This window comes from Neomonachus schauinslandi, chromosome 6 (genome assembly GCF_002201575.2).
Source record: "Neomonachus schauinslandi chromosome 6, ASM220157v2, whole genome shotgun sequence".
Lineage (NCBI taxonomy): Eukaryota > Metazoa > Chordata > Mammalia > Carnivora > Phocidae > Neomonachus > Neomonachus schauinslandi.
In genome coordinates, this window is record NC_058408.1 from 37,138,486 (window position 1) to 37,160,566 (window position 22,081).

Here is a 22,081-nt window from a genome sequence, read left to right on the forward strand (position 1 = left end):
CAGGGAGCCCGATGCGGGACTCGATCCAGGGACTCCAGGATCATGACCTGAGCCGAAGGCAGTCGCTTAACCAACTGAGCCACCCAGGCGCCCTGCACTGATCATTTTTAAAAAATCATTTAAAATCAGTTTTTAAATTATGTATACATAATTATGCATATGATTATATATTCTACATATATGTGTTTGCATGTGGATATGGAGTTTTATTGTTGATTCTGAAAGTTCCTCTCTAGCTATCTTCTCTAGTACAAAGGCTTTTTGTTTGTTTGTTTCAGGGAATGAGGGTTGCGGTATAGTTTCTCTCTCTAAAGACATGCAGTAAAGAAATTTGGCTGTTGTTAGTAACCCATTTTCAGATATCCAGTCAGGGGCTATCACATACATGGGTGACCCTTTCTAAATTCCTAGGCTGGGTCACATGTCAGTGCTGAATGATGTGGTTCAGACATGATGTTCTCCTGCCTGTCCACACATAACTCAGTGTGCAGGCTCTGATATTTGAGATCCTGGCAAGCTTACTGCTCCTAAAATTGAATTTGCCTAGTGAGGTGGATCAGTTTCTCTTTTCCATGATTAAAAAAAAAGGGTGGGGGGGTAGTTTAAAAACCATTCCATGCAAGCTGAGTATCATGCTGTTAGTTTATCTTGTAGCTCTGCTATGTTTCCAAAAGGTCAGAATTCTCTCAAGTGTTGGGATTTTTCCTATGTTAAAAAGCCCATGGGCACAAGAAAACAGAGTGAAAGAAAAGAGTTGCAGATCTTAAGACAGAAGAGAATGGCCTTTTAATCTTTACCAGTGCTCAGCAAAAGGGAGGTGTAATATAGTTAGACTCTCTGATACTAAGGACCAAGACTTAAAAATAAAAACAGTTAATATATTTTTTTCTTTTTAATTTCTTACCCTATGTCCCACCCCTTCCTCTCCCCTCCCTTCCCTGGTTCATTTCTGTTATAGCCACTGAATAGTATTGAAGTGGTTATAAATAAACTCATTTGGCATAGTCATTCTACCGCTGACTGGCGAAACATTGAGCCTGACACTTTAGGAAGTGTAGATGATCTCATGGCAGAAATAAAGATGAGATTTGGTTTCTGACTGGGCAGAGTAAGGAGATTTTTTTGAGGAAAGGTGCTGGTCTTTTTTGCATGTTTAAGGATACAGAATGTTTTATTAGATGTGTAGCTTAGAGCCAGTTATTTCTAGTGGTCACCTTCATAGTTCTAAGAGTTTTAACTTGGGGATTCTTCATGTCTTGAATTAAAGTCTATATAACAACTAGAATATGTAAGAAAGGACAGTTTTCTGTGTTTTGACCATCTCCAGAATGCATAGGTGTAAATGTCTCTTGGACTTAATAGTTTCCTCTAATTACTTAAAAGTAGAGGGAGGTTTTTAAAAAATGAAATCCTGTAATTACGGTAATGTTTTATCATAACAAAGTGACAATAAAAACTTATTTGAATAAAATTGAAGGATTTAAAAACAAGTTGAGTTTCACTAGGGGAAATTCATCTTCTTTGAAGTAGTCAACAAGTATACTATACCATGTAGGGTAGTCCTAAACTGTGAAAGCTCCTGTAACTACCATTCATACAAACTTGATGGACATTAGTACTCATTTCAGCCCACAACATGCCCTTCTCTCCACCCTTTTTTTTTTATTGAGATAGAATTCACATAATATAAAATTCATCATTTTAGTCATTTTTAAATGTACCGTTGATTTTGAGTAGCCATCGCCACTGTCTCATTCCCAGACATTCTCATTACTCCAAAAAGAAACACTGTACCCTTGAAGAGTCACTCTTCATTCTCCTCTGCTCTCAGCCCCTGGCAACCACTAACCTATGTTCTGTCTGTGGATTTGCCTATTCTGGACATATCCTATAAATGGAATCATACAATATGTGATTTTTTATGTCTGGCTTGTTTCACTGAGCATAATGTTTTCCAGATTTGTTTGTTGTTGCACGTATCAGTACTTCATTCCTTTTTATGGCTGAATATCCATTGTATGGATAGACCACATTTTATTTATCCATTTATTAGTTGGTGGACATGTGAATTATTCCACTTTTTGGCTTTATAAATAAAGCTACTATGAACATTCATGTACAAGTTTCTGTTTGAACATATATTTTCAGTTTTGCTGTGTGTATACCTAAGAATAGAATTGCTGCGTCCTGGGGCGCCTGGTTGGCTAGTCGGGGTTGAGCGTCCAACTCTTGATTTCGGCTCAGGTCATGATCTCCAGGTCGTGGACTGAGCCCCACATTGGGCTCCTAGCTGGGTAGGGAGTCTGCTTGAGATTCTCTCTCTCCATCTCCCCCTTCCCCCCACCCCCACTCGCGTGCGCACGTGCTGTCTCATTCTCTCTCTCAAATGGATGAATAGATCTTTAAAAAAAATTGCTGGGTCATATAGTAATTAATTCTGTGTTTAACTTTTTGAGGAACCTTCTCCCTACTTTAATGCTATACGAAGTGCCTGCCTCAACAAATGCTGACTTTTATTATCATTATTATTCCTACCTTATTACCAGTTTGTAAAAAGTTTTTCCAAGGGATCTTTTGTTTTTTCTTTTAGATCCTATAGATAAATGCAAAAAATGTGCATGTATTCTATTGGCGGATGTTTGGTTTTCTTGAGATTTATTTTAATCCTTTGTGTACATGTTTAGGTTCCCTTAGGTACCGTAATGCCTAGAAAATTGAAGAAGAGGCAGTATCTTGAAATGACAAGCTAGAGGCCACAAGCAGAGTAAACCAGTGGAGTAGAATAATGTGTTCCTACCAGGGAGGGTCAGTCAAGAGGACATTAGGATTTTCTCTCCTTTTTAATTTGCTCCTACCTGGCCTGCTTGGGCCTTGCATGAAGAGAAATTTAATGGGCTGGGGCCATCCCAAATGCAGGAGGAAGGAAAATTTCTGTGGCTCCTGAGATAGCTAGAGACTATCTTGAAAGTCTTTCCTAAAATACGCTACCTTGTGAGGGAATGAGTTATTGTTCTCTGTGCCATTGTAGGAGGCAAAGAGTGAGATCCTTTTAGATAATACTCAGGAAAAAGCTTTTTCTGTTAAACTCTAATTAACCCGGCAAGGCAAATTAGACTCTACTCTTTCTCTTCTTTTGCTTTTTGAATCATTACATGTGCCATTTAACCCAAGAGAGGAGTAGTAATAATTGAGTTGGATGACCTTATGAATCAGTGTGTTGACTCTCTTCACTACAATTGAAGGAATCTATTAAGTTTTCTTAGTCATTCTCTGCAAATACTCTTTCCAGAGTCGCCTCCACTTTCTTCATACAGATGAGCAATGATTCATAGCCTCAGGAAAATGAAAAGAGAATAATTTTTTTTTCCGAACACATGCTAATAATAGTTATGTGAGTTTATATGCCATATTGTGCTGATTAATTCCCGTGGCCTCTGAAAGGGATTGACAACTCTTGAATGAGTCAACTGTCAAATGCATATCACAAGTAGCATCCAGTGAGGGGGGAAATCTGATCCTTTGTCACGTGTATAGTACTGCACAATATGACCCTTCTTGATTCATTAAGATATGGCAGTACTTAACTGAAAATTCAAGATTTCTTTAAGCAAACTTACCAAAATGAAATTTTAGGGGATTTTTTTTTTCCCCCAAAAAAAAGTGCCATGTGGAAGTGCCATGTAAAAGTATATAGTTTATATTCCTTCAAAATGAAGGGGTATAATTCTAGGGACTTTGGTAAAAATCAGTGAGTCTTTTGGATGAAAGACTGTCCTCTTGTCAGAGGAGAACTGGTACTATGTCTGAGATGCCTTCAGCATTTATTTAATGTAGTGTTCCTGGAAGTAGCCGATTAGAGAAGATCTGAAAATGTCTAGACTATGTAAAAACAGGACTCCACTTGAAGTTCATACTACCTAGCAGCTGAACCCTATCCTTATAGAAAGTTTACCAGCTAAGAGGTGAGGAACAATGTCATTCTTGAATTTTAGTCAAAATATATATAGCTAGGTAGTCTTGAATTGAAATAAGACCTGTCCTGGTTTTCAAGTTCATATTATTTTACTTATTTTGGCTATTTTCATTCTGTTTTCTCAGATCAATGACAGAAATACTTTTATTGCCCATTGGGACTCTTTTCTGAGCTATAACTAGGCATACCTAGAGAGATCTTTGGTAACAACCCTGAAGCTCTGTAAGACACAAATATGGAGAGGTTCAAAGGCTCTATCTGGAAGACCTAATACTGCTCTGCTGACTTGTTTTTTCTTTTTTGATGGTGTGATAGGTCTCCACACCCTGGCATCCTCCTACTGTGCTCCAGGGTCACTCTCAAGAAGTCACATCTGTGTGCTGGTGTCCATCAGACTTCACAAAGGTTTGTAAATAAATCTCTGTCATTGGTTTAAAAAGTAGATCACAGATTTGTAGATTTTCCCAAGGTTAGTTTGAGAGTTACACAGACTTTTATGCTTAGAGATTGAAAGATCTAGAGGCCATCCAGGATCTATGTCAGCATTAACCATACATATTCTACTTTTCTCTACCAATAGAGAAACTTACACTAAGGAATAAAAATGGATTTTTTTTTTTAATTTAAACTCAGTTAACATATATTATTGGTTTCAGAGGTAGAGATCAATGACTCATCAGTCTTATATAATACCCAGTGCTCATTACATCACATGCCCTCCTTAATATCCATCACCCAGTTATCCCATCTCCCATCCCTTCCCCTCCAGCAACCCTCAGTTTGTTTCCTGTGATTAAGAGTCCCTTGTGGTTTGTCTCCCTCTCTGATTTCATCTTGTTTTATTTTTTCCTCTCTTCCCCTATGATCCTGTTTTGTTTCCTAAATTCCATGTATAAGTAAGATCATATGATAATTGTCTTTCTCTGACTGACTTATTTCACTTAGCATAATACCCTCTAGTTCCATCCACATCATTGCAAATGGCAAGATAAGAATGGATTTCTTGATTCCCTAGAGTAATTTCTTTCCTAAACATAGAATTAAGTTTTTAATGTAATTAAATTTCATCTGAAAATCTAAGATAAAAAGAAAATCTAAGGTGGGAAAACTAGTTTTTATTAACTTTCTACGTATTATCAATGTGGTATATTAAATGTAACATCTTGACTGTCCTTCACAGTCCAATTTAGTTTTCACATGCCTAAACCGTGCTTACTGTGAAGTCGTAATGTGTTAGGTTATCTATGGCTACACTATGTAAGTGGCTCCAAAATGTTTTAGACATTTCTCACTTAAAAAAATTTTTTTTACAATAATACTTAAAGACAAACAAACAAAATACCTGAAATGTAAAAAGGCCAGAAACATAAACTTCGTGAATATATAGGGATTTCATACAATAGTGGCCCAAGTTCCACTAATTCTCCCAGTCCCTACTGCCTCTAGTCTTTGGGTTATTTGGGGCTTACAAGAAATATCACTTCTGTGGATATCTCCCCTTTCATTTATGACATGTTGAGGTTTTGTTCCCATCTGTTTTTTATCTTCCAGAAACTTCTTATGGTCTGGTCTACTACTCATGGCATCCCTGCTAGCTTTCCAGTACTGCTGTGGATTTCTTTTTATTTCTGTATCTGTATAACCATTTCTGTGGTCAGCCTTATGATAGACTCTTTTTTTTTAACTCCTTGCTTTAATCACCAATAATTAAATCCTAATGACATTTTTCTTCTGAGATTCCATGTAACTGCCAGTGAAATACCTACTTTTAACATGGTTGGAGAACTAAGAGAGTTTTTTAATTACTCAGTTATTTGTGTTCTCTTTTTTCAACTATCATATATTGCCCTTAACTATATGCACAGAAAAGACTCATAGGTAATGACAGGGCTGTTTACCTATACTAATCTAATGACCCCTACTTTAAAAGTTTTTGTTTGTTTGTTTGTTTGTTTGTTTTAATAACTTTGTTCCCAGCCTAGAGTTAAGGTAAAATATGGTTTTAAAATCTAGCCTTTGAAATTGGAAAAATTTAGATTTCAGTTCTAGCTCTGCCACTTAATTGTGGTGACCTTGGGCAAGTAACTTTATTCTTATTTTGTAGATGAGGTTATTTGAGTTCAAGGCTTTTTACATTGTGAGAATTAAACAACATAAAATATGTAAATTGTCAGACTCACAGTAGGTACTCTGGAAATAATTCTTGTTAATAGACCATAGAGTAACTGGGGATTCCAGGCATTTCTTGTAGAGCAGTTAAATATGTGTGTCTTCTTTTGGCCTCCCAGTAAGGAAAGGAAAAAGCTGCCAGTCTCTTGGGGGCCAAGATTTAAGAAGAACGTGTGTTCTTTTTTTTCTGTCTCTTCAGTGACTGAAATAGAGAAATTATATAAACAAATGCTGGGGAACAGCTCTGGTACCAGTGGCCATTTGCCACAAGCTCTTCAAGCTGGACTTTCTCTGCCATAAAAGGCTTGGGACCAAAATCGGGAATGGTCAGATATTTTTAAAGGGGCAAAGGTTATTTTTAACTTCTTTCAGCCTAGTGAACTTGTTGTTTTCCCAGATTACTCCTTTACCTATCTGAAAAAGAATCTCAAAGGAATGGTTTCATTCTACTTGTCACAGCCTACTAGAGTCACCGACTAAGCCTGATCTTGGAAATGATCCCATTATTTCAGCAGTAAGCCAGAACATGTAGAATTCAGAAGGAAGTGGTAGAAATTGAATGTTGGTGGCGTACACTGGTTTATCGTTTAAGAGAGGAAATAAAAAAGGTGTTGTAATTATTTATTTCATAGTTATATAGAAGGTGATGAAGATGATGACTTGCCCAGGTTTTTGAGAGTAAAATGAAATGAACCTGATTTTATAGTAGGGCTTTAGGTCAGGTAAGACATGACTGGTAACGAAAGACATACCATCAGAATTAGAAAGAAACAAGAGTCCTTTGGAAATTTGGAGTGATTCCTGAAAGCAAGGGATGAATATATGATCATTTTCTACATCCTGGTATATTAGATGGAATAATTCTCTAGTCATGAGTCCTTAAGATCTACTTTTCACTTTGTTGTAAATCTTTGAGACTTCTTAACTCCCTTCCTGATTCTCATTAGATTGCTACCTGCTCTGATGACAATACACTGAAAATCTGGCGCTTGAATAGAGGCTTAGAGGAGAAATCAGGAGGAGATAAACTCTCCATAGTGGGTTGGGCTTCTCAGAAGAAAAAAGAAGCGAGAGCTGACCTAGGTAAGGATCCCGTGCATTTTTCTACATTGTTTATGGTTTGATTGGTTTCATTCTACAATACAGAGTGATAAGCTAAATTTGATCTTGTTTGGTATATTTTGAAAGGAAAGCACCATCGTTTTGACATTCATTCTTTCAATAAATGTTTTCTGAGAACTACTAGGTTTATCATCTACACAAGGCACTGGAATACAGTGGTGGATTTACTTTCAAAGTATCGAACACCTATGATGTGCTAGGCATTGCTCTGAGTTGCTGGACTTTTAGCAATGAACAAAAGAATCAAAAATCCCAAAGACGTAAATGAAGTTTACAGATTAGTATGAGAGGCAAAGAAACAAGTTAAAGTAAAATATGGGGCGCCTGGGTGGCTCAGTCGTTAAGCGTCTGCCTTCAGCTCAGGTCATGATCCCAGGACCCTGGGATCGAGTCCCACATCAGGCACCCTGCCCGGCGGGGAGCCTGCTTCTCCCTCTCCCACTCCCCCTGCTTGTGTTCCTGGTCTCGCTATCTCTGTCTCTGTCAAATAAATAAATAAAATCTTTAAAAATAAATAAAGTGAAATATGTACTATGTCAGGTAATAATAAATACTTCGGAAAAAAAGGAACAGTGGAAAATTAGGTGCCCAGGGAAGCCTCAATGTTTAGATGACATTTGAGTAAGGGAAGTGAAATAGTGAGCCATGTGCACATTTTGAAGAACATTCCAGGCAGATAAAACAGCAAGCACAGAAGCCCTGAAGCAGGAGTAGGCCTGACATTTTTTGTTCCTCGAGGAGGCTAATGTGGGTATAGCCCCTCTAACTGGAGCAAGCTAAGGAGAGGGAGGGGAATAGTAATGGAAAATGAGGTTCTTATATGATTTGGGCTTTTATTCTGACAGATAAAAAGCTATTGCAGGGTTTTAAATAGAGGAGTATCATGATCTGACTTTTCCTAGCTTGACCATTTTTACTCCTGTGTTGAAAACAAATTATAAAGGGATCAGTGTAAAAGCTGGAAGCTAATTGTGAAGTCCTTTGAAATAATCCAGGAAGCAATGATGGTGACTTGGACAGAGGGGTAGCAAAAGACATGGTAAAAGTCTTCAAGTTCTGGATATATTGTAAATATAGCGTGGAATCAGATATGGGATGTAAGGGAGAGTTATCAAGGATCACTTTAGAGTTTAGGACTTGAGAAGCTAGAAGAATGGAATTGCTATTAATCTAGATAGGAATCATTGCAGAAGAAACAGGTTTGGGAGAGAACAGCCAAAGTTCCATTTGGATATGTTGACAATTATTAGACATTCAAATGAAGAGGTCAGAGAGGGGGTTAGATGTTTAATTCTGCAGTTCAAGGCTAGAGCTGTAAATTTGGGATTCATCATATAGGTGAAGGAAGCTATAGTTAAGAAAAGAGGATAGGTCTAGGTTCTGACCCTTGGAACACCCCAATGTTTAGAGATTGGAGGGGTGAAGGAACAGACACAACCAGAAATAGAGAAAAATTAGGAGAGTATTGTATCCTGGAAGCCAAGTAAATAAATGGAGAGGGGGATGAATTTGTTCAAATGTTTTTAGCATTCCATGTAAAAATTGGCCTTTGGATTTGGCAATATGGGGATTATTTGGTGACTTTAATGAGAGCAGTTGGCAGAGTGTCAAGGAGGTGTTAAGGAGGAGCAGAGAAGAGAACTCGGAGACTGTAAGTATAGAGGGTTCCTTCAAGGAGTTTTTGCTAGAAAGAAAAGGAGAGAAATGAAGTGGTAGCTGAAGGAAGAAGCAGTGTTGAAATTTGTTTTTGTTTTGTATTAATAGGAATATAGCATTTTGTATGTGACTGGAAGGATCCTATGGAGAGGGGGAAACTTGATGCAGGGAAATTTGCTGGAGCAATGTTCTCAAGTGTGAAGGGGTGATATCAAATTTACAAGTAAAAGGGTAGGCCTTTGCCAGGGGTGTGGAAAGTTCATCCATAGTAATTAGAGAAAAGGTAGAATATATAAGCACAGTGAAGGTAGGTGGATAGAGGGATGGTCAGAACCTATGGAAGTTGATAGCTTCTCTTTTCTTAGCTGAGATAGGAATCAAGATCATCAAGTGAAAATAAGGATAAGGGAAGAGGTGGTTGAGATCTGAGGAGAGATAAGAAAGTGTGACATGAGTCATGCAGAGAAAAGAAGAGTAAATGGACTGGGGAAATACGGTTGTTGGGCTATGGGTCAACTTGAGGCTAGTAGCCATGAATTAAAAGTGAGCAGTCAGCATGGTTGTGTGTCTGCTGCCCAGGTACAGATACACTGTAGGTGGGGAGTTGCATTTAACCAGGGATGTGGTTTAAATCCACAAGTGTGAAGTGAGGGGGGGCCAAGGAGGTTGAGGGTAGATATGAGAGGATGACTGTAATGACTGACTATAGGATTGAAACTGGGTGAGGAGAGAAGTGAGGATATAGTGGCATGGGGATACAGTATCGAAGTTGGAAGATGAATGAATTGAGATCCCCGAGAATGAAGGGTTTTTGGAATTGGAATTTGGAATTGCTCACAAAAGTGAGCTGGAAAACAGGGGGTGATTGAAATTGAGAAAATGGAGGATTTGCAGGTTGGTAGTAATAAGGTCAAGGAATAAGGGGCTTGAGTGAGTGAAAGGACAAAGCCGTGTAGAAGGAGGCCAAGAGACAGAGCAAGCAAGGTATTGGAAAGATCATGTATGTGGATTTTGTAATAACCATGAATTGACAGAGACAGTGTTGAAGAGTGGGACAATGCACCAAGAGCAAAAGTATTCCAAGCACTGAGCCAGCCAGAGGGGATTCTGATGTTATCAACAGATATATAGTAGTAAGCTTGAAATTCAAGCTTAAAGATTCATTTTACATTAGCCATCAAGGCCTAAGGTAATGGGGAGTTGAAGGTGAGACCAAATATATGCTCATTTTTCTAGTGACTTACTTATTTAGTCTCTTACAAGCAGAACTGGACTCCAGAGGGGTCTTTTGTTCTAAGTCTACTTCAGTAAAACCTTTGATGCCTTCATTTTTGGTTTTGGTTTTTCCTCTCTTTAAAAAAAATTTTTTTATTAGTATCATAGTTTAACAAGTCAACTAGTTCTACAGCAGTGAATAAGATAAAAAGCAGTCCCCAGACACCCTGCCCCACAGTTCCCCTTTTTCAGGGGTAGCCACTGTCAAATCTTTTAGCTGATTCTTTGATGTGTATGTCTATATCTCTAAATAATATTTGTGCATTTCTATTTCTTCAGGGTTTTGTTTTATTTTGTTGCAGTTTTCAACATTATCTGTTGACTTCTTACTATGTGAGATGAGGATTTAGCTCTCTCTGTCTCCACCACTAGCAAACCTCTGCATGCTCTGCATTCCCCTATCTTCCCAATACAGGATCATAATTTTGGTTTGATCAAGAGTATTATTATTTTTTTCTATTCAGAAAGGAGTTACATACTTTTTATTTCCTCTACTTTTTTTCCCCTTGAGGCTTTTTTTTTAGAGCCTTGTCAAGGTATAGTCACATATCACAAGTCCACCCATTTAAAGTATACAGTGCAGGGTCTTTAGGATGGTCAGAGTTAGGCAGTCATCAACACAATCTAATTCTAGAATTTTTTCAACATCCAAAATGAGGGTTCCAATTTCTCTGTATCCTTATTAGCACTTCTTATTGTTTCTCTTCTTAATATAGCCCTTCTAGTGAATGTGAAGGGGCATCCCATTGTGGTTTAAATTTGAATTTCCCTAATGGCTAACGATGTAAAGCATTTTTTCATGTGCTTATTTGCCATTTGTGTATTTTCTTTGGAGTAATGTTGAGTTATAAGTGTTCTTTATATACTCTGGATATAAGCCCCTTGTCATACAATGATTTGAAATCTTCTCTTATTCTATAGGTTGTCTTTTTACTTGCTTAATGGTGTTGTTTGATACAAATTTTCTAATTTTGTTGAAATCCAGTTTATCTGTTTTTTCCTTTGTCATTTGTGCTTTTGACGTTGTATCTAATGAAACCATTGCTTAACTCAAGGTCACAAAGATTTACTCCTATGTTTTATTCTGGGAGTTTTTTAGTTTTAAGGCTATCTGGTCCGTTGTGTGTTTATTTTTGTGTATGATGTGAGGTAAGGATCCAAATTCACTCTTTTATACATGGATATCCAGCTTTCTCGGTATCATTTTTATTTTTTATTTTTTTAAAGATTTTATTTATTTGACAGAGAGAGATAGCGAGAGCAGGAACACAAGCAGGGGGAATGGGAGAGGGAGAAGCAGGCTTCCTGCTGAGCAGGGAGCCCGATGTGGGACTCGATCCCAGGGCCCGGGGATCGTGACCTGAGCCAAAGTCAGATGCTTAACGACTGAGCCACCCAGGCGCCCCTCTCGGTATCATTTTTAAAAGAGACTATTCTTTACTCCATTAAATTGTTTTCACACCCTTGCCAAAACTTAATTGACCATAAACGTAAGGGTTTATTTTTAGATTCTCATTTCTGTTCCATTGGTGTATATGTCTATCCTTATGCTGATACCACATTGTCTTGATTATTGTAGCTTTGTAGCAGGTTTGGAAGTCAGAAGGTCTGAGTCCCCCAATTTTCTTCTTTTTCAAAGTTATTATGACTATTCTTGTCCTCTTATATTTCTATACAAATTTTAGAACCAGCTTATCAATTTCTGCAAAATAGTCCTGTAGGATTTTGATATGGATTGCATCAAATCTATAGCTCAGTTTGGGGAATATTGCCATCTTAATGATGTGTTAAGTCTTGTGATCCATGAACATGGATGTCTATTTGCTGCCTTGTCTTTATATTTACTTATCTCTCCCTAATTTTGGAAAACGAAAAAGCGAAGAATCATATGAGGAAAAAGCCCTCAGTGTTTCCACCACTCACAATTTTAATTAACATTTTAACATTTTTGAGATTTTCCTCCTTTTCCACAAAGAGAGTCTTATCAACAGAATCATGTTTACACTGTAAATACATTTGGATTTCTTGGGGATGTTTTCACTGAACATGATGTCCTAAGCACTTTTTGTTATCTTTTTAGCAAAATATTTAAAATAGTCCACTGAGTAAATGTTCCGTAGTTTATCTAGCTATTCTATCGTAGTTGGACATTTTGTTTCCAATATTTTGTGAAAATTTTTTTCTGAATTAAGGGTTCCTCCATCCCATTAAAATAGATTCCCAGAGGTGGCATTTCTGTGTTAATTGCAGTAACCATTTTAAGAGTATTAATGAAAAGTGAGTTGCTTAACTAAGTATTTTTAGTGTGTCATTAATTAGTTTTGGAAGCCAAGTCACAAAAAAAGTTACATATGTTGTCTAAGTTTGGACCAAAATAATAACAACAACATTTAGCCATTATTGAGTATTAGCACAATCATTCTAGGGACCCACATGGATTATCTTATTTAGTTCCCCAAACAACCAAAACTGAAGCTCAAGGAAGTTAGACTTGCCTCAGATCACACAGCCTTGAAGTTGTAGTAGAACCAGAGTTTAAACACTTGCAGCCTGGGTTTGGAGCACATGCTTGCAAGCATTCTGCAGTACTACCTCCTTTAGAACTCAACACAGGAAAGCAAAATTTGAGTTAAGACCTGACCAAGAGGGGCACCTGGGTGGCTCAGTTGGTTGTCTGCCTTCGGCTCAGGTCATGATCCCAGGGTGCTGGGCTCCAGTCCCGCATCGGGCTCCCTCCTCAGCAGGGAGCCTGCTTCTCCCTCTCCCTGTACCACTCCCCCTGCTTGTGCTTTCTCTCTCTCTAATAAGTAAATAAAATATTTTTTAAAAAAAAGAGAAAAAACCTGACCAAGAGTTATACCTAGATTTCTCCATTTCTGGATGCTGCTAGAGTTCCTCTGAAGAGCACTACAGAGCAACAACCCCAGTGAATGCCAAGGGCTGGCACATTGGCTATTCAGCCCTGTAGCCCAGCTTCCAGCAACAGATTGGCTGCTGCTAATCACACTTCCATTTTGAAAATTACGGTCCTCTGCTTTCCCAACTTCTAATTGTCACCCCAAGCTTCACTGCTATCCTGGGCTTCGTATCTTCTCTTCTGGCCCTTTTAACACCCCAGCCAGAAGGCTTTAAATCCAAGGCACGGCCCCTTTTCCCTCTGCCCTACTTCTCCCAGCCAGCACCTGCTCTGTCACATCCTGGTGTTTCACTCTTTCCGCCAGCAATCTCAGCACTGTCGAGGTGAATGGTTCTTAACCCCAGCTGTGCATCATAACCAGTGGTGGAGCTTTTTAAAAGTTTGTGTATCCCCAGAGATTGTTCAGTAGGTCTGGGGTGGGGACCAAGTACCTGTATGTTTATAAAGCTCCAAGTAATTCTGTTATGTAGCCAGGCTTGAGAACATCTGGTTTAGGCATTACTGAATGACAAAGGACAATGACTGTCCTTATCTTAAAGGAAAGAAACCTTACCTGTTCTATCTCATGTGCTTGCTATAGTCTCACCAGTCAGCAGAATACTTAGAGTCTGTTTTTTGATGCCTGGAACCTCACCGTCCTCTCTCAGCAGTAATGACATTTAACAAAAATGGTTTAATAATTCCTTGCTGGGTTGCTATAGGGGCACTAGACTTAAAAATGAGTAAATCATCATCACCTGCCCCCTAGGTGCTCACAGTCTAGTCCAGGAGGCAGCTACAAAAGCTGTGGTACATTACTAACATTGTTCCTAGTTATATAAACAAAAGAACCTACTTACTCTGGGAGAGGAGGAAAGAAGTTTGTGAATTCTTCACAGTGAAAAGAAGTTTGTGAATTGTGTAGCAATGAAGTTAATGATGTCATCAGAGCCTGAAACATGAGAATTTTTGCCTGGCCAAGAAGGGACAGACTTGGCAAGAAAGCCACATGAACAAAGACAGAGATGTGACAGTGTGCAGCTTATTCAGGAAGCAATGAGTAGTCTCCTGTAACAGGATCCTAAAGTAGCAGAGTACATGATATGACCGAAAAGGTGGGGTGAGGCCAGATGGCAAACCCTTATACAGAAAGGAGCTGCAAAGTGACCAATTATTAGTAAGCTCTCTTATAATTCCTCAAAGGAACTGACTTTCAGGAAGCTTTTAGGATAGTAAAGCAGTCTATCAGACTCATGTGTCATCAGATCTCATGCAGTGCTTAGGGTCAATGGAAATTCAGTAGATGATGTGCTAAATGGGCATGTCCTTTTAAATCGATGGATCAATATGACATACTGTATAGCTGTTAAAAAGAATGCAGTACATCTAACGTACTTGTAGAGATATAGAGGAAAAGATAACATTTTTAAGAGAAAAGCGCAAATTGCAGAATGTACGTGAGGGAGTATGTGGTGTATGTGTGTAATAATCCATTGTTGGGTTTTTAAAGTATGATATGCCTTGTGTGTACTAACAGACATATAGAAAATTGTGGGTTGCACAAGAACATGAGTAAAACGAGAAGATTAAAAAGAGGTCTTTTTACTTTTCACCTTATTCCCCTCTTTAACTGTTTGGTTCTTTTTTTTTACCATGAACTTTTATTATCTTAATAATCTAATTACTATTTTTTTAAAAAAGATTTAAATTTGGCCTAGAGTTTTGTTAGCCTTCCAAGTTAATAAAATCTTCTCTTTGAACATGGTCCACTCCTTCTTTCATTTTAACATCCTAAAGGAAGAGAAATGCCCTAGCTTTCCACCACATCAGATCCCCTGCTAACCTTTAGTGAACACTTCAGAAACTTAGATATCTGTGTGGCCCAAGCCCAGCTGCCCCTGGCCCAGCTTTTCCTTCTCCCCTAATCCTGTCTTAGAATCTGCATGTTGTAAGACCCATACTATTTTAGGGCTTTCTGTTCTGCCTTAACCATACCCTTCAGCCCACTTTAATGGAACTAAAGACTACAGGGGCTATGTAGTGACTGTTGACCTGCACTGAGGAGTGAAACAAATGAAAAGTTTCTGTCCTCCTGAAATAATAACAAATCAAGCTCTAGAACATGAGTATGAGAACTATGACCAGATGCTTCAGGGACAGGTCCCTGTCACTAATTTCCCTTATATAGCGTGTTACGACAAAAATGGGGTTTTCCAGTAATGATGCGTAGAAGGAGCAGTATCACCTTGGCCATTTCTAAACATGTGGTTGATGGGGAAAGTTTAGGCAAAAGTCAGTGTGTAGAATTTCTCTGTTGCAAGGCAAAACTGCTTGATTAGTAAAAAGCACAGGGTAGAACATAAAGTGTAACTAAATGCCTGAAATTAATCCTTGTAAATCTGTATTCTAGTTAAAAGAGAGATTGTATTTTTATGTCAGCTCATCTTAAATTCAATTGCATATAAATGCAATTCAGTAATTAAACTGAATTAAATATCAGAGTGATAATTCAAAGAGTTGGTGACTTAGAAAATAAACTGATGGCCTTTCCTTGTTATTGGAGATAGGAACACTGTTTCAGAAATCTCCAAAGCTCAGAAGGAACGTAAGAAAATACGGAGTTGTCTGCAGTGGGGCCCAAGGGGGAAGAAGCATAAAGTTTATAAGAATTTGCCTAAAGTACTTGCCATTGCTTGTAAACAAGAGACAGGACACATAGAGAAGAGTTCTGTCCACTGTTTGATTTGTTTTACTAAAAGCAAGCAAGCATTTAGTTTCTAAAATGTTCTTTGGCATTCTTTGGCTTGTAGAAAGTAGCCATTTGTAAATTAAGGTGGAAAACCAAGTGAGGCCTAATAACCTTAACAAGTAATTGATGGGGTTATTTCTTGTGGAGATTAAAAGCTCTCCATTTAACAGATATGGAAACTGAAGTAGAGGAGGTAAAGGGTTGTGTTCAAGTCAATAGTAAATGAATGTGCCAAATTTTAGACCAGTACACTTCTGTTTGGGAGCCATTGTGCAGTGCCTCTCTGCCCTAGCATTGCTGAAAAGTATATATGGGAATCCTAATGGCAACTTTACTTATGAAAACAAAATATCATTAACAACCTGATGTCTGTTACCTTAGAATACTTGGTAGCTATTAAAAATGATAATATAAATCTATATTAATGTGAGAAATAGTCATGATATGCTAAGAAGCAGGTTACTAAATAGTATATACATTATGGTCTTGTTTTTATATAGAAAAAATTTGAAGTGTATAATGTATGTATTACATGCACAAGTATAGAAAAAATATTAAAAGTGGTTTACCTGAATACTTTGAATTTTTTTTAATTTTTCTGTATTTTCTAGATTTAAAAGTATATGTTTTACAACAGTGGTTGGGAGCCTGGCAGTTAGGAAAGGGGAAGGAAAATGTTGCAAGGGTGTGTTAAGAATCCAATGATCTATGTAACCTACTCACTGGGAAACCCATTTCTATATGAGTAAGTTAGCTATAATTTTCCTTGATGAGAATTCAGGAATTTTCTATGACTTTCACTTCTGATTTTTGTGACCCTCTTTTTTTTTTTTCTTTTTTCAGTGACAGTGACAAGTAGCCAGAGTACTCCTGCCAAAGCACCCAGAGTAAAGAGCAGTCCATCCATTTCCTCCCCATCATCAGCAGCTTGTGCTCCAAGCTGTGCAGGAGACCTCCCTCTTCCTTCAAATACTCCCACATTCTCTATTAAAACCCCTCCTGCCAAAGCCCGGTCTCCCATCAGCAGAAGAGGCTCTGTCTCCTCTGGCTCTCCCAAGCCACCCTCATCTTTCAGGATGTCCATTAGAAACTGGATGACCCGAACACCATCCTCGTCACCACCTATCACTCCACCTGCTTCTGAGACCAAGATCACATCTCCAAGAAAAGCCCTCATTCCTGTGAGTCTGAAATCATCCCAAGCAGTGGCTTGCTCAGAGTCTAGAAACCGAGTAAAGAGGAGGCTAGACTCAAGTTGTCTGGAGAGTGTGAAACAGAAGTGTGTGAAGAGTTGCAACTGTGTGACTGAGCTTGATGACCCAGTTGAAAAGCTTCATTTGGATCTGTGCTGCCTTGCTGGTAACCAGGAAGACCTTGGTAAGGACTCTCTAGGTCCTACCAAACCAAGCAAGATTGAAGGAGCTAGTATGAGTATCTCAGAGCCTCCTTCTCCTGCCAGTCCTTATGCTTCAGAAAGCTGTGGAACACTACCTCTTCCTTTGGGATCTTGTGGAGAAGGGTCTGAGGTGGTAGGCAAAGAGAATAGCTCCCCAGAGAATAAAAACTGGTTATTGGCCATGGCAGCCAAACGGAAGGCTGAGAATTCATCTCCGCGAAGTCCATCCTCCCAGACCCCCAGTTCCAGGAGACAGAGCGGAAAGACTTCTCCAGGCCCGGTAAGTTGGCAGTGGTGGGAAGATGCATTTTCTAACTTATATGGGGCCAGTGAGAGGATACATTCCCTAACTTGAAGAGGTCAGACACAAATCCCTTCTCAGGAGTCAGGATGCTTTCTTTTCTTTTTTTTTTAAGTAAATCTATTTATACCTAGGGTTGCCAAATTTAGCACATAAAAATTCAGGACAAATATTGCATGGGACTTATTTATACTAAAAATCCCTTATTTGTTTGAAATTCAAATGTAACTGGGTGTTGTTGTATTTTATTATCTAGCAACCCTATTTATTCCCATTAAATGCCTTCTGTCAAGGTCCAGGGGTGCCTGAGTGGCTCAGTCCATTAAGCTTCTGACTCTTGATTGCGGCTCAGGTCTTGATCCCAGGGTTGTGAGATCCAGCCCTCCTGGCTCCCAGCTGAGCAGGGAGTCTACCTCTCTCCCTCTGCCCCTACCCTCCCTCCCCACTCTCTCGGAGGGTGGGCGCTTTCACTCTCTCTCCCTCTCTTTCAGATAAATTAATTAATTTAAAAAAAAAAAAACAAACCTCTTGTCTAGGTCCATAGCCCTCAGCCCTCTTGCTTGATTCCTCAAAGCCTTCATCATCCTCTAGTATATCAGTTCAAAGATACCTTCCCTCTTCTTTATTTGATATAATTCCCTCCCCACCCCACCCCCCCCCTTTCTTTTTTATTTTCTCCACCCCCCCCCCAAGCCCCTGGCCACCACTTTTTATAGATTCCCTCCCCTTTTTATGGATAAAGCTGACATTTGTGGGCAAGTTGCCAACATCCATAAATAGATTTCCAGTTTGTAATTACAGTTTGATTATTTAAAATACAGTGAAACTTAGATACTTACAAAGCAATTTAAATGAAGAATCCTTCCGGATTTTTATGATTTTCTCCAATCTTTTTTACAGTCATCTTGCTCACACCAATATTTTTGGCAATTCACCTATTATCTATACTTTTAAAACATTCAGCTTAGTTTCACTTACCTTTTTAGGACTCATTTCATTGACTAGCATAAATTTAAGTTAAATAATTTCAAAAACACGTACTGCTGGCAGAAAATAGGTTTGTGAACTTGGGAAAGCAAAGTGACTCATTACTAATGGTGGAGGAAGTAGCTATGAGCGTTGGGTGAGTATGGGCACCCATCAGAACTAAAAAGCTTCAGGTAATCAGTTTGCAAGTTAAGGTGGGATGGGTTAAGGAAGGTTCTGCTGTGCTTCATAGTAGCTCTTGCTCTGTGTTAAGGAGAAGGTGGTAGAATGATTAAAATCCACTCCAAGAATCTAAAAGGCAGAAACTGGATAACCTCAGGCCAGTTCTAGTTTAATAAGTGTTCATATCCCTCTCCTACTGTCATGAAGCCTATCCCATAATTAGAGGGAAAATAAACTAGAAATATTTTAAAGATTATTTCAAACACAAGCTCCAACCAAGACCTTGCTACAGAAAACGAAAAAAAAAAAATCAGCTATAATATAGGAATCTTTCCTTTCTTCTCAAAATTATCACTGTATCTGTTTTTTGCCCCTAACAAAAATTTTTTTTCCCCCCAGAGGAACTGGTCTCAGCTGTGTGTTAGCAGAAAAATAATTTCAAAGAAAAACTGTTTTCACTAATGTGTGAATTTTAAAGGCTTTTAAAAATAGTGTGCTGGTCCCATATATTTCTGGTTTTATAATTTCAGTCTTTGAAGCTAAAGTTTCTTTAAAAGAATTTTCTGCTTTATGTGCATGATGATGTAGATTCCTTCAGAAGAGGGTAGCGGCTGCCATTTGAATCGCTATCCCATTTGTAAATTTGGGAGGGTGATTTACTAATTTGTTTCAAGAAGAAGGATTATTTTAACCTTTCGTTCCTCTAGGAGGTTTAACTGGTAAATATTTTCTGTTCACATGAAAAATCTACCCCTTCCATCCTTGAATACTGTCTATTCAATTTTTATTAAATTCAGTACAAATCAGCCAGAAGACACATTGCCATCAAAATATTTGGGACTGAAAGCTGACTGACTAAATAATCAAATTTCTAGGCATTGCAATTTAAAATACCCTTTAGTGCTAACTTGCTGAAGTTAACAGCTGAACTTTATCTTAGAAAATCTCTGAAATCTAAACTTTCTTTTTCTAGGTCACTATTACTCCCAGCTCCATGAGGAAAATCTGTACATACTTCCATAGAAAATCCCAAGACGACTACTGCAGTCCTGAACAATCAACAGAATTGTAGATTCTAATCTGAGTGAGTTAACTGAACTTTGGCCCATTAAAACAAGACAAAAAATACAACAGAGTGATTCTATAACTCTAATCTTTAAGAAAGCTACCGTTTTTTTCATTTTCAGAGAAAATCCTTTCAACTCTGAAGTTTACCTACTCTGGTTCTACCATAGCTTATATGCAGCTTCCTTGGGATGAATGCTGTGTTTAATTCCATAAAGTAAGTTTATCACTCTGTAACTTTTTGAATGAGTAGGCTTCACTTTTTAAATTATGCCTCTTCTCTACAATAATGACATCCCAGCTCATAGAGGCAAAAAGCAAGACTTGTCTCTTATTAGTCTGAGACTGTGGGTGCACAGTGGAAAATATCTGCTGGTCACAGCAGGAGGCCTGTCTGTGAAGGCTGGTTGCTGAAGAAGTCTTCTGCTGGAGACCTCTGGATCTGTGCTGCCTCAAACAAATATAATTTCATTTAAAATTTATATAATCTTTTCACTACACTTTTGGGAGCTTTTTTTGTTTTTTTAGTATATGTAAAAATGTGATGTTCACATAAGTGCATTTATCTTGATTCAGTGTTCAGTGTTAAAATACAGTCTCTTAAGTTAAAATCATCTTTTTTTTAAGAGCAGTGATAAATGTCAGCTCTTTGGAGAAACTAGGAGAACAACACTAGAAACCTTTACTTATCTTTTTTCCCCCAAATATGTCTCCCATATGAGACTTAAGGTCCTTCTATTTTTACTAAGCAATTTACTATGGTACCAATCCAACATCGTGTTCTATAAGAGGTTACAATTTTTGCCATTTACTAGACAAAGATATTTATAAAATCAATAGTCATACATTAAAGTTGGGGTTTGAATTCAACTTGAATTCAGTTCTCTAGGGGCTGCAACTTTTTAAAAATATGTCATCAATTTAAGAAAAAGTAATGATTTCTTACTGGTACTTTTATTAAAAGAACATAGCTCTGAACTGAAAATCCAGAACCTAAAAAACAATTTTTGGCTTTAACTGGAATTTTTGGATTCTCTTCATATACATAAAAAACAGTAACCCTCTAGTATAGCCCTGAGCTGAAAAGTATGGAAATTTCTCTAAATAATATAGAAGGTGTTTAGATTGATTCTAAGTTAATAATGTGCAAAATATTTTGAACATCTTCCCTTTAATCAGCAATTACATATCAATCATCTTGAACTGTTGTTTTCTGTTTTTCCCCTTTATAACCTCAGAGACACAAGCTCCATGTACCTTCTATGTACTGTGTCCTTGGAAGGGGATCCCCTAACAATCATGATACTTGATTCATTTTATCCATATCCCTAACATATGTAGATTTTATTCATATTTTTGTCAAAATTTAAAAATCTGTTCTTAATGACAAATTTTAATTCCTTTGATTCCTGTAAGTTAAGCTTGTACCAACAAGAACTACATATGTGAATTAAACATGGATTCTCCGTGGTTTTATGCAAGGAGAAAAATAAATAAAGAGAAGCCTCAGAATTGCTGTTTTTGAAACAAAGCACTCCACAGCATTAACTGAATATTTAGAAACTCTACTTATAATTAGTGTTTGATTTTTTAATGTTAGGTTATGGAAAGGTGTTATTTATGACCATATCTGCTAATAATGCTACCTATCTCTTGCTTTGAAAGCCAGTGGGGGTGGGGGGTAGGATAACTAAAGTAGATGATTATATTCTTTGTATCCTTGAACATCTCCTAACAGCTCTACCGAGTAAAATTGGGGTAAATGTGGCTGACAGAAACTGTGCTGAGAGTCTCCTGGCTGTAACACATCCCACTTGGAAAACTAGTACTTCAAATGAGTACCAAAGGTCAAATGTAATGAGATAATAATTATTCCTGCCTCTGTCAGTGTCAGACTTTGAGCTGATCCTGAATAATAAAGCCTTTTACCTTATCTGATATCCTTTTCTGAGCTTTTTGCATTAACCTAGAAGCAGTCTACACAAAAGAGCTCTAGTAGTAATCAAGAATCCCTCCTACTTGTTCATTGAATAAAATTTGTTTATTCCCAAGGATACGATCTAGTTCAAGCTGAAAGAGGTTTTAATAAAATACGTCTTGCTTGGTCAGACCTTGAGTGTGTAAGATGGCTTGGATTACTTGATGAAGTAGGGTGGAGTGATGTACTTCTTTTTCTAAACAAGTATTTCCAGCCCAAGCTTTTCCATTTGAATACACTCCAAGCATTATTGCTACAGTGCTGTATTAGAATTTCCTTTGGCTGTTTCAACACAGGCCCTTAATTTACTTTTGTGAGGGTTGACTAATTAGTCCTTTAAAATGTTTCCTTT

At 37.9% G+C, this 22,081-nt stretch overlaps 1 protein-coding gene across 3 annotated transcripts in view; it reads left to right on the forward strand.

Annotated features, from left to right (window-relative positions):
- Positions 1-21,691, forward strand: part of DTL (denticleless E3 ubiquitin protein ligase homolog) — a 41,677-nt gene extending 19,986 nt beyond the window's left edge. For 2 of the 3 annotated variants that reach the window (XM_044916364.1, XM_044916365.1), the window contains 4 exons: positions 4,289-4,378; positions 7,090-7,225; positions 16,684-17,516; positions 19,660-20,080. In XM_044916364.1, coding sequence (XP_044772299.1) covers positions 4,289-4,378; positions 7,090-7,225; positions 16,684-17,516; positions 19,660-19,758 — 1,158 coding nt within the window. In that variant the 3' untranslated portion in view covers positions 19,759-20,080. Of the gene's footprint in view, positions 1-4,288; positions 4,379-7,089; positions 7,226-16,683; positions 17,517-19,659 lie in introns of all 3 variants that reach the window. The other variant, XM_021682542.2, reaches the window with a different exon arrangement.
- The last annotated feature ends 390 nt before the right edge of the window (positions 21,692-22,081 follow it).